General features: G+C 42.4%; 1 protein-coding gene across 2 annotated transcripts in view; it reads left to right on the forward strand.

The window, feature by feature from the left end:
• Positions 1-12,779, forward strand: part of plod2 (procollagen-lysine, 2-oxoglutarate 5-dioxygenase 2) — a 237,205-nt gene that overhangs the window by 153,638 nt on the left and 70,788 nt on the right. For both annotated transcript variants that reach the window (XM_072255013.1, XM_072255014.1), the window contains exon 9: positions 12,158-12,283. In XM_072255013.1, coding sequence (XP_072111114.1) covers positions 12,158-12,283 — 126 coding nt within the window. The remainder of the gene's footprint in view (positions 1-12,157; positions 12,284-12,779) is intronic.

Consider the following 12,779-nt stretch of genomic DNA (forward strand, 5'->3'; position numbering starts at 1 on the left):
GCCCCATCTAAACCCTTGGAACTAATCAGGTGCCAATCAATATTAGGGAAGTTAAAGTCACCCATGATAACAACCCTGTTATTTTTGCACCTTTCCAAAATCTGCCTCCCAATCTGCTTCTCTGTATCTCTGCTGCTGCCAGGGGGCCTATACAATACCCCCAGTAGAGTAACTGCTCCCTTCCTGTTCCTGACTTTCACCCATATTGACTCAAAAGAGGATCCTGCTACATTACCCACCCTTTCTGTAGCTGTAATAGTATCCCTGACCAGTAATGCCACCCCTCCTCCCCTTTTTCCGCCCTCTCTATCCCTTTTAAAACGCTGAAATCCAGGAATATTGAGAATCTATTCCTGCCCTGGTGCCAGCCAAGTCTCTGTAATGGCCACTACATCATAATTCCATGTAATTCCACTTGGTCCCTCAGCACCATCTCTTTGATCAAGGAAGCACAGCTGCATCTCCACTTTCTGAGGAGATTGAGGTGAGTGAGGCAATTTTTACAGGGGCATCACTAAGATTGTCCTGACCACTACATCACTGTCTGGTACAGGAAATGCAAGGCATTTGACCGCAAGTCCCCACAAAGGAGTGTGACGACTGCTGAAAGGATCACTGGGGTCCATCAGAGATATTTACCAGGAACGCTGTGTACGTAGGACCCTCAGTGATTTCAGTGATCTTCCCATCCGTCCAACAATCTCTTTGAACCCCAACCATCAGGCAAGAGGTACCACAACATTAGGATAAGAATTGTTAGGATGGGAAAACAGCTTCTCCCCCCAGGCCTTAAGGCTACTAAACCCTGTCACCACCAATTCTCATCACGTATGAAATGCCAGTAGTGTTATACTGCTTATTTTTTTAACTTGTATCGTAAATGCATCTTATTATTTGTTAGTTTATTTGTATTACTATTACTTTATGTGTTATGTGTGTGAGTTATATGTACTGTGTTTTAGGTCTGGGGGAATGCTGTCTCATTTGGCGATATGCATGACTACAAACTTGGATTTGGCACTACAGGAGCTGGAGAATTATTTTACTTGGCTGTTACCCTTACATTTATTTGTAGTTTTCATACTTTGCAAGTCTGCAATGTGAATTGAATTGGAGCTTGCTTATAACAAGTTGATCTAGTGACAGAATTGGGAAGCAGCAGCCAATCGTATTGCAAGATGTAAATTAGATTATTTATTCAGAGATACAGCACGGTTACAGGCCTTTTTGGCCCAACAATCCCACACTGCCTAATTATACCCGTGTGACCAACTAACCTACTAATCCAGAGGTCTTTGGAATGTGGGAGGAAAACCGAACCCACATGATCACAGGGAGAATGTACAAACCCCTTACAGATAAAGGCAGAAATTGAACCCGGTCGCAGGCAGTGCGGTATCACTTTGCTGACTGCTGTGCGGCTGTGCTGCCCTGGTTCATTATTGTCACATATATCAAGGTGCAATGTAAAACTGGTCTTGAATACCATCCATACATAGAAAACCTACAGCACAATACAAGCCCTCCGGCCCACAATGCTGTGCGGAATATGTACTTAGTTTAGAAATTACCTAGGGTTACCCATAGCCCTTTATTTGTCTAAGCTCCATAATTCAAGACCCCATACAGATCAATTTATTATCAAAATAAAATATGTGTTCACCGATATCTTTCATCTCTCACACTGAGGTATACACCTGTCTTAAGCAAAATTCAATTTTACCGGTGCCTAAGAAGAACACAGTAACTCGCCTCAATGACTATTGTCCAGTAGTACTTACATCCACTGTGATGAAGTGCTTTGAGAGGTCAGTGATGAAACATGTCAACTCCTGCCTGAGAAATGACTTGGATCTGCTCCAATTTGCATACTGGCAGCAGATACCATCTCACTGGCTCTTCACTCAATCCTGGAACATCTGGACAGCAGAGATGCATACATCAGGGTACTCTTTATCAACTACAGATTGATATTCAATATTATCATCCCTTCAATACCAATCAATAAGTTTCAAGATCTTGGCTTTAATACCTTCCTGTGCAATTGGATCGTTGATTTCTGTACTTGGAGACCCCAGTCAGTTTGGATTTGCAACAACATCACCTCCACAATCACCATCAGCCCAGCTGCGCCACAAGGCGGTGAGCTTAGCCACCTGCTCTTCATGCTTTTTACTTATGACTGTGAGGCTAAGCACAGATCCAATGCCATATTTAAGCTACATTCACAACACGCTAGAAGAACTCAGCAGGTCGGGCAGCATCCGTGGAATTGATCAGTCAACGTTTCGGGCTGGAACCCTTCGTCAGAACTGAAGAGAGAAGGGGCAGAGGCCCTATAAAGAAGGTGGGGGGATGGTATGAACATTGAATTCTCCAACTTCCAGTAATTCCCTCCCCTCCCTTCCCCCATCCCAGTTTCACTCTGCCCCTCCCCCAGCTGTCTATCACATCCCTCATGGTTCCGCCTCCTTCTACTACCCATTGTGTTTTCCCCTATTCCTTCTTCACCTTTCCTGCCTATCCCCTCCCTGCTTCCCCTCCCCCACCCCTTTATCTTGCCCCTTACTGGTTTTTTCACCTGGAACCTACCAGCCTTCTCCTTCCCACCCTCCCCCACCTTCTTTATAGGGCCTCTGCCCCTTCCGTCCTCAGTCCTGACGAAGGGTTCCGGCACGAAACGTTGACTGATCATTTCCACGGATGCTGCCTGACCTGCTGAGTTCCTCCAGCGTGTTGTGAGTGTTGCTTTGACCCCAGCACTTGCAGAGTATTTTGTGTTTGCCATATTTAAGCTTGCTGACAACACCACTGTCATTGGCTGAATCGAAGGTGGTGACAAATCAGCATAGAAGGGATATTGAGAACCTGGCCGAGCGGTGCCACAACAACAACCTCTCACTCAATGTCAGCAAGACCAAGGAGCTGATTATTGCCTGCAGGAGGATGAAACTGGAAGTCCATGAGTCAATCCTCATCGGGAGATCGGAGGTGCAGAGGATCAGCAACTTTAAAATTCCCCTGTGTTGTCATTTCAGAGGATCTGTCCTGGGCGCAGCACGTAAATGCAATTTCGAAGAAAGCACAACAGCACCTCCACTCCCTTAGAGGTTTGCGAAGATGTGGCATGACATCTGAAACTTTGATAAAGTTCTACAGATGTGTGGTGGAGAGTATATTGACTGGTTGCATCACAGCCTGGTATGGAAACACTGATGCTCTTGAATGAAAAATCCTACAGAAAGTAGTGGATATGGCCCAGTCCATTACAGGTAAAACCCACCCCACCGTTGAGCACATCTATACGGAGTGCTGTTGCAGGAGAGCAGCATGCATCATCAAGGACCCCCAGCTCCCTGATAGCGCTCTCTTCTCACTACTGCCATCAGGAAGAAGGTACAGGAGCCTCAGGATTCACACCTCCAGGTTCATTAACAGTTATTACCCCTTAACCATATCAGGCTTTTGAACCAGAGGAATAACTTCACTCAATTTCACTCACCCGAACACTGAAGTGTTCCCACAACCTATGGACTCAATTTCAAGGACTATTCATCTCATGTTCTTGATATTTATTGCTTTTTTAAACTTTGTATTTGTACACTTTGTTGTCCTTCGCAGATTGGTGTTTTGCCCGTTCTGTTGGGTGGGGTCTTTCACTGATTCTATTGTGATTCTTGGATTTGTACAAAGAAACACAATAGAACCATGTAAGCCTGCAAGAAGACAAATTTCAAGGTAGTATATGGTGACGTGCAAGTACATTGATAATGAATTTTCTTTGAACTTTGAACACTATCAGAATATTATTTAATTCATTCATTTATTGAGTTACAGCGCGGCGTTGTCCGTTCTGGCCCTTCGTGCTGTGCTGCCCAGCAACCCCCCCATTTAACCTGAGTCTAGTTATGGGACAATTTATATTGACCAACCGCTAGGCTGTTGAACTGTGGGAGGAAAATGGAGCACCCGGAGAAATCCGATGCAGTCATGTGGAGAAAGTACAAACTCCTTACAGACAGCGATGGGAAGTGAACCTGGTCGTTGGTACTGTAAAGCATTGTGCTAACCACTACGCTACCATGCTGCCCAAGTGATACAGTACAGCGGAAGTACATTGCTGGTATACAGATGCAAGGTCACAGTGAGGTACGTCGTGCGGTGAGGGGTCCATCTTGCTGTACTGGCAGCACACAAAATGCTGGAGGAACTCAGCAGGCTGATGCGTGATGCTGCCTGGCTTGCTGAGTTCCTCCAGCATTTTGTGTGTGTTGCTTTGGATTTCCAGCATCTGCAGATTTTCTGATGTTTGCTGTACTGGGAATCCATTCAGCCACCCTGGTGTCCTTGAATTTGCTGGTGTGGGCTTTCAGGCATTAGTATCATCTCCCCAATGGGAGGTTGGAGAAGGGAAAACATCCAGATGGGTGGAGTCTTTGATTATGTTGGCTGCTTTCCTGAAACAGCTGACATCATCTGTGCAGGCAGAGTCCATGGAGGGGTAGTCCGTTTCTGTGAGATGCTGATCTATGTTCACAGCTCTCTAGTTTCTTGCTGTTTTGGACAGAGCAGTTACTCTGGCAAGCTGTGATACATCCAGATAGGGTGCTTTTTACAGTGCGTCGATAAAATATATCAAGGGTTGAAGGAGACTTGCCAGTTTCATTGGTCTCCTGATGAGGTCGAAGAACCTGTAAGTGTTTTTTTTTGGCTGTGGCGTCATCATGATTGCACCAGGGTAGGTTATTGGTGGTGTTCACTCCTCAGAAATTGAAGCTCTCAACCCTCTTGACACCAGCCCTGATGATGTAAACCAGAGCACGATGTAATCAGACCCCTTTCCTGAAGTCAATTACCAGCTCGTTCGCTGACACTAAGGGAAAGATTGTCGTCTTGACACTACGTCACAAAGCTCTCTATCTCATTCCTGTACTCCGACTCATTATTTGAGATACAGCCCGCCGCAATGGTGTCAGCTGTCATCTGCAAACTTGTATGTGGAGTTAGAGCACACTCTAGCCTTGCAATCATGAGTGTATAGACCCTCAGAGGTGACAAACCTATGGCACACATGCCCAAGCTGGGACACACACAAATTTCTGTTGGCACAAGGTATGTAGTGCCAGTCCTCGGTTCTTTAAACGCCACCCAGAGTAAAAAGATGCATTATAATTATTGCTGGTGAATGCAGCAGGCCAGGCAGCATCTCTAGGAAGAGGTACAGTCGACGTTTTGGGCCGAGACCCTTTGTCAGGACCTGCTGCCTGGCCTGCTGCGTTCACCAGCAACTTTTATGTGTGTTGCTTGAATTTCCAGCGTCTGCAGATTTCCTTGTGTTTATATTATAATTATGTTTACTGCTAAATGAAGCAGTGAATTATAGTTCACAACATCTGAGCAGTAAGATGTTTTTCCAAGAAATATGGCGGCTTAGTGCCAACTTAGTTGCAAGAGTATATGATGTTGGATGATTTGAAAATCCCTCACAGTCACATTTCTTATGAGGTACAATACTATTTAGAAATTATATTGTTTTCAATTGCCTTTATAAGAGATTAATAATAATTTTTGAGCAGGGTTTCTAAAAATGCTTCATGTATAATCAATCTCTCTTTGCTGTACTTTTATCATTTGTAAACCACTGAATACATGTAAATAAGCAATAGGACCCACCTTTCTTAAAATAGTCCTTAATTATTATTACTAATTCATTAATCAGCGATCATCTCTAATCAAGATTGTCATGGTATGTGAGAGGATTTTTTTTTATAGATTATCATCAATTTGGGCACTTGCTCTCAAGAAGATTTGACACCCTGGTAGAGTGGAGGATTGGGTACGCAACCTAGTTGGGCACAGTTGTTGAGAATAATCGTGACAAAGATGTTGCTGCCTATGCTTTTGGATTGTAACCTGTTGGTCAGGAAGTTAAGGATCCAGTTGCAAAGGGGTGTGAAAGTCTTTACAGTAATTTGTATCCAGGATCAAACCAGGCTGACAAAGCTGAACCATGTTTTGTTTATCTTTCTTTGCTGTCTAACAGCAGTGTTACTCACTGTAATGAAATCTGCTCAAAAAGAATGTGATCATTACCCAAATGTTCTTATTGTTACTGGGACTGAAGCATTGATTCCAAATCCAGATGTTTAACATGTGGAAGTCAGAAGGCGGATGAGGGGAGCTCTGTGAAATGACTGCTGGACCTTTAGAATGCGCATCATTTCTGTCCAAGTACAAAAGCGGAAAATGTTTTTTCCCCCTACACTGATGTTAGCGATACTTGTTCTTGCGAGCTGATTCATGAAAGGGGCCCTTCCCAACTTGACACTTTACATAAGCTGTTTAGTCAGCTGATGGGGCTTCTAAATGGCATCAGGAAAGATGCACTGGATTTTCCTGTGAATTAGTTAAAACAGTTTTAAATGAGAAAGGTTGAACTGAGTTAGAAGATATGGTGACAAAGTCATATAGGGTATTAATGCCTTTTTGTGAGAATCAAGAGTTTGCAACGCTCAGATAATGTGGTGCAAAAGCACCTGTGCTGTTGTATCCAATACAGTCTGGTGATAATTCACCTGCGGAAAATCTTAGTGTTTACCTCTTTGAGCCTGATAGTCATCCTTAACCATCGAAAGATAAATTCAGTAGGTCAATCGCAGTTCTGACATAATCCATCTGAAAGTTCAGCCATGTGATTTGAACCTCTTCTAAACATTTTGTAGCATAGCTTACTTTTTATCTTCACTTGGATTTAGTATTTGAACTATGCAGTGCTAAGGTGTTTCATCTTATTTGCCCTGAGAAATCCTGATAACAATGAGGGTGAAGCTTGGGCAAGTACGAACATCTGCAGGACATCAGTCTATGCTCAAAATACTTCTACGACCTTCAACGCGGTCCTTCTTTTTCCCCCGAGGCTCTTTTTTATTGGAGATAGTATCGACAGGCAGCTTGCAGCTTCTGGGCTTTGGTTTTATCTCGAGCAGCATCTCTCCCCCTTTACAAAGAGCTTTTTGTGGTTGCACTTCATATTCTGAGATGTACAAACCAGTTGGTTGACTGATGTTTTGTGAGAAGTGAAGTTGTACGGGCTAAATCCTGTGGAATATATTCAGTACTGTGCACGCAGCCTTGATGTTGGAGACTGAATTTATTTGAACAGCCGGAGGATGTAATTTGTGCAGCAAAAAGTTACATTTAAGGAGACTTTAAAGTCTTAAAACCCCACCCAAACATTTGTGCAGTAGCATCTTTCTTATCTGCTTTCAGTTTTAACTAATTACAACTTGTGATTCCGTTTTAAGTATCGCTGCACAGGGTGATTTCCTGATGCAGAATTAGTGGATTGCTGGCACAAAGGGGAGCGTGCTTTTGGGTTTGCTAGGCTTGCCAGAACAAGGACAGGCAGTTCCAGAATGCAGTGGTCGCAAGATAATCCTTTGATATGTCTGAATAGATTCCTGAGGCCTGCGTATTATAAAATGCATAAATTGAGACCTTGAAATTTTCAGGCAGCTGCCAGTGACATTATAAATGTATGAAGGAGGACCCTGAGATTTAGTCATTGTTGCAATGTTTGCTCTGCCTTTGTATTTAAAAAAAATATTGTCTGCAATCCTCTTTCATAGCTTGTCTATATATAGTTGGCATGTGATTCTAAAGTTCAGGGTTCAAAATTTATTGTCAAATTTATTATCAGGCAGTCACAAAACAGAGAAATACAATAGGATTCGTGAAAAACCACATGCAACAAAGACTGTCACAGATCCAATGTGCAAGAGAGGAGAAATAGGAGCAAAAAATAAACAAATAACACATGAAACATGAATGGCAGAGTCAGTGAAAGCGAGTCCACAGCCACAGAGCCAGACCAGTGCTGAAGCGAGTGAAGCCGGTCCAGGAGCCCGGTGGCTGCAGGGCAACAACTGCTTCTGAACCTGGCGATGTGGAATCAAAACTCCTGCTCCTGCCAGCTGACGATAGTAGCAAGAAGAGAGGCAGGTGGCACTGAACACCTGTTCCTTTCCGCTGTCGGCCTCGATTTAAATCTTGCTCGACGTTTTAAAGGGCATGGAATAATGGAGCTGAGCACGTGTTTGCCTTCCACTGTCAAGCTTCAACAAGGCATCCACCCCTAGTGATGGCCGCCCTGGCCATACCTGCACGCTCAAGAGTAGGGTTGTCAACTGTCCCATATTAGCCAGGACATCCCGTATATTGGGCTAAATTGGTTTGTCCCATACGGGACCGCTCTTGTCCCGTATTTCCCCTGTTAAGGTACAGCATTCCTATGAAACCTTTCATGCCAAAATGGCGGAAAGCGAAGAAGCAATTGCCATTAATTTATATGGGAAAATTTTTTGAGCATTCTCAGACCCAAAAAGTAACCTACCAAATCATACCAAATAACACATAAAACCTAAAATAACTCTAACATATAGTAAAAGTGGAATGATATAAATACACAGCCTATATAAAGTAGAAATAATGTATGTACAGTGTAGTTTCACTGAACAGAATCGCCAAAACCAATTTGTAGGAAAAAAATTGGCACGTACACGCATGCACACATCATGTATGCGCACGTCACGCATGCGCACACAGGTGCCTGCGCAAGGCTTTATGGTCAAGGTAGTCTTTCTCGGGTAAATACAAGTGTCCTGTATTTAACTGCTACTTTTGTCCCTTATTTGGGAGTGAGAAAGTTGGCAACCCTACTCAAGACTCCAGGTCACCAAGTCCCCCAGCAGATCACAAAAGCAACAGTTCGTTAGGTAGTTCAAAAGTACATCCCTTAAAGGGAAATTATAAGCTATGGACTGCAGTGATCGCAGTCCAGAAGAAGTATATCAACCAGAGCATCTGGCAGTTTTGTGAGCTGCCTGCAAAATGTCACCGGTTGGTCGCTAGCATAATCTTGAATACTACTTTTCTACCTTTGTGACCTGCTTAATAACAGCAAAGCCTTGTTATTTGGTCATCCTGTGTTATACCATGCAGAGATTAAAGGTGATGAATGTGGGTCATTAATGTTTAATACTCTTGAACAGAATTCAGGCTGGCCAATAAATGCTGGCTTTAGTTGTGATGTCACAATCCTGAAAATTAATATTAAAATATTCTTGACTGATATTTAGCATGCGGTTTTTAAAAGATGAAAATTTAGTAATTTAACCCATTTGCAAATCTACAGCAGACTGTTAAATATTGTTTACAAGTCACTAATTTCTATTGGCAAGTGTATTTGTCCTTCATCGGCAATCCTCTCTCTCATTTTCTTCCCCCCCACCGCCCCCATAATTTGTTGTTGGCTCTTAGCTCCCAGAGGAGCATAGGCCATCAATGATGAACTCCTTGGAGGTCAATGTTTCTGTAATCCATTGTATCGACCGTACAGGCGATTGGCCTATACAGCTTCACCAGAGCCCTGTTGACCAGCATTGCCCATTTTCACCTTTCATAATGGAGATGTAGGGTTGGACTTTCAGAGGTTCCCCTGTATATATTACACAATTATTTCCTTCTTGCACTAAAACCTGCCCCAGATTATCTTGATTTATGTTGATAATGTTAGAACTGTAATGTATAATTGTGCTTGTGTACACATGAATCCCTCTGTCTGCAGCAACACTGTTGCAAGAAAAAGTTTGTGAACCCTCTGCAGTTACTGGGTTTTCTGCATTAATTCCTCATAAAGCATGGTCTGATCTTCATCTAAGTCACAATAATAGACAAACAGAATCTGCCGTACTATTAACACAAATAATTGTACTTCTCATCATTACTGAGTACGCCATTTAAACAATCACAGTCTAGGTTCAAAAAAATAAGTGAACCTCAGGGGTAATGCCTCTACACAAACTATTTGGAGTCAGGTGTTCCAGTCAATGAGTTATGATTGGAGGTGTGGGTTGTAGAGGTGCCCTGCCCTTTTTTAAAAAAACACACGAAGTCAGGTTTTAGCAGAGCCTGTACGTTTCAAGAAAGACCTCTTTATGTAGACCATGCCTTGATCAAAACAACTTTCAGAGGACCTTTGAAGAAGAACTGTAGAGATGCATGAAGCCAGAAAAGGCTACAGAAACATTTTTAATGACCTGAGTGTTCATCACTCCACAGTAAGAGAAATTGTCTCCAAACAGAGGAAACTCATTACTGTTGCTACTCTCATTGAGAGTAAGTGTCCTACAAAGAGCACAACAGGCAATGCTGAAGGAAGGGAAAAGAAATCCAGGGGTAACAGCAAAAGATCAGCAGAGACCTCTAGAACTTGCTAAAGTCTCTGATCATGTGGCCACTATAAGAAGGGCACTGAACAAAAATGGTGTTCAGGGAAGGACACCACAGAGGAAACCACTGCTCTCCAAAATAAGCATTTCTGCTTGGCTCAAGTTTGCAAAGACCACCTGGATGTTCCACAACACTTCTGAGACAATATTCTGTGGACAGATGAGATAAAAGTTGAACTTTATAGCAGAAATGCACATTGCTATGTTTGGAGGAAAACGGGCACTGCACACCAACACCAAAACCTCATCCCAACTGTGAAGCATGGTGGAATGAACATCATGGTTTGGGGCTGCTTTGCTGCCTCAGGGCCTGGACAGCTTGCAATCATTGAGGGAACAATGAATTCAAGATTGTATCAAGACCTTTTACAGGAGAATGTCAGGGCAGCAGTCCATCACCTGAAGGTTAATACAAGTTGGATGATAAGGCAATGATCCGAAAGACAAGAGTAAATCAACAACAGAATAGTTTAAAAAGAAACAAATTCGTGTTTTGAAATAGACGAGTCAAAGTCCAGATCATAACCCAATTGAAATGCTGTGGTATAACCTGAAGAGAGCTGTTCATGCAAGGTATCCCAGAAATATTGATGAACTGAAACAGCTTTATATGGAGGAGTGATCTAAAATTTCTCCAAGCTGATGTGCAGAACTGATCAACAGTTACCAGAAAAGTTTGGTCGAAGTTATTGCTGTACAACGGGGTCACACAAGTTACTAAAAACAAAGGTTCAATGCATTTTCCAAGAAATACATGTAATAGTGGATCATTTTCTCAGTGAATAAATGATCAAGTCTAATTATTTTTGTGTTAATTAACCGGGTTCTCTTTATCTAGTTTTAGAACTTTCATGAAGATCTGATCATATTTTAGGTCCTGCTTATGCAGAAATAGAGAAAATTCTAAAGGGTTCATAAACTTTCTAGCACCTCTGTAATTAATGTAAATCTGAGGCAACTTCGTCCTGTAGGAGAAGTATTAGTTCTACTTTTATCAATGTATGTTTAGCATAAAATTGCCCCAAATGAAGTGCAAAATAATTAGATTATAGATTGTGTAGGGGCATACAACATGGAAACAGGACCTTTGTTCAGCATTTTCATGTATGGCCTTTTTCCATTTCTTATCCCTGTCCACTAACCATCTGTCGATCCTCATTCTAGACCAGGGGTTCCCAGCCTTTTTATGCCATGGACCAATACCATTAAGCAGGGGGTCCGTGGACCCCAGATTGGGAACCCCTACACTTAAACTAATAACATTTTTTCATTCTGTCCACATTCCTATCAATTACCCCAAATTCTACCTGCTAACAAACCACACAGTGAAAAATCTCTAACACATAAGAGAAAACTAGAGTACTCAAGGGAAAAGTTTGAACATGCAAACGTTGTGCGTAAGGTCAGGATTGAACCCAGGATGCTGAAAGTATGAGACAGCAACTCCATTAACTTGTGTGACTGTTTCTTCCCCATCCTCTCCCAACCCAACAGGTACTTTAGTTTCCTCCCTGATGCCAAAGATATGCTAGTTGGCAGGACAATTGGCTTTTTAAATTGTTCCTATAATAATCATTGGCTTTTATTATCACCCATACAGAGATACTGTGGGAAAATCTTTTGTTTGTGTGACATCCAGACCAGTCATGCCATATATAAATAGTTGAAGGTCATAGAGTCAAATCACACTGTAGAAAAGAAGTGTAGCAGCTACAAAGAAAATGCAGTGCCGGTTAAAATAAAAAGATAGAGTTGAGCTGGAGAAAAATGCTGCAAATGTAGGACAATCCATATAGGTGCTCGACAGGACAGACTATAGTTCCAGATATTCATTATAACTATTCTTATTCAATGTGCTTGTCATTCAGGAATATCCCAGTGTGACTGTCGGCATATTCATTGAACGGCCAACACCCTTTCTTCCAGAGTTTTTGGAAAGACTGTTGACCATCGATTATCCGAGAGAGAAGCTTAACTTTTTCATACACAATAAGGTGAGCCTTCTATTGGTAATTGAGTGTATAGTTGTTACACTTCCACCCTTAATTGTATTAAACTCAAAACTCTGTACAATTTCTGTATGCCAATATCTCTGAGGCTCTATCTTAAGCCCAACATATCAATGCAGCTAACAAGAGGGCATGGCAGCAGCTGTGTTTCCTTAGGGGTTTGAGGATATTTGGTATGTCACCAAAGACACTTGCAAATTTCTACAGATGTATTCTAACTGGGTCCATCACCGATCACCGGCTGGTATAGGGGGGCTGGGAGCTACTGCACAGGATCAAAGTAAGCTGCAGAGATTTGTAAACATAGCTCCATCATGGGCACTAGTCTCTGTAGTATCCAGGACATCTTCAGTGAGCAATGCCTTGGAAAGGCAGAATCCATCATTTAGGACCCCCATCACCCAGGAAATGTCTGACTGTAATTCACAATTTTTTCTCTATACTATGTATTGCATTGTACTGTTGCCACAAAGAGGACACA

This window comes from Mobula birostris, chromosome 4 (assembly GCF_030028105.1).
Source record: "Mobula birostris isolate sMobBir1 chromosome 4, sMobBir1.hap1, whole genome shotgun sequence".
In the NCBI taxonomy this organism is placed as follows: Eukaryota; Metazoa; Chordata; class Chondrichthyes; order Myliobatiformes; family Myliobatidae; genus Mobula; species Mobula birostris.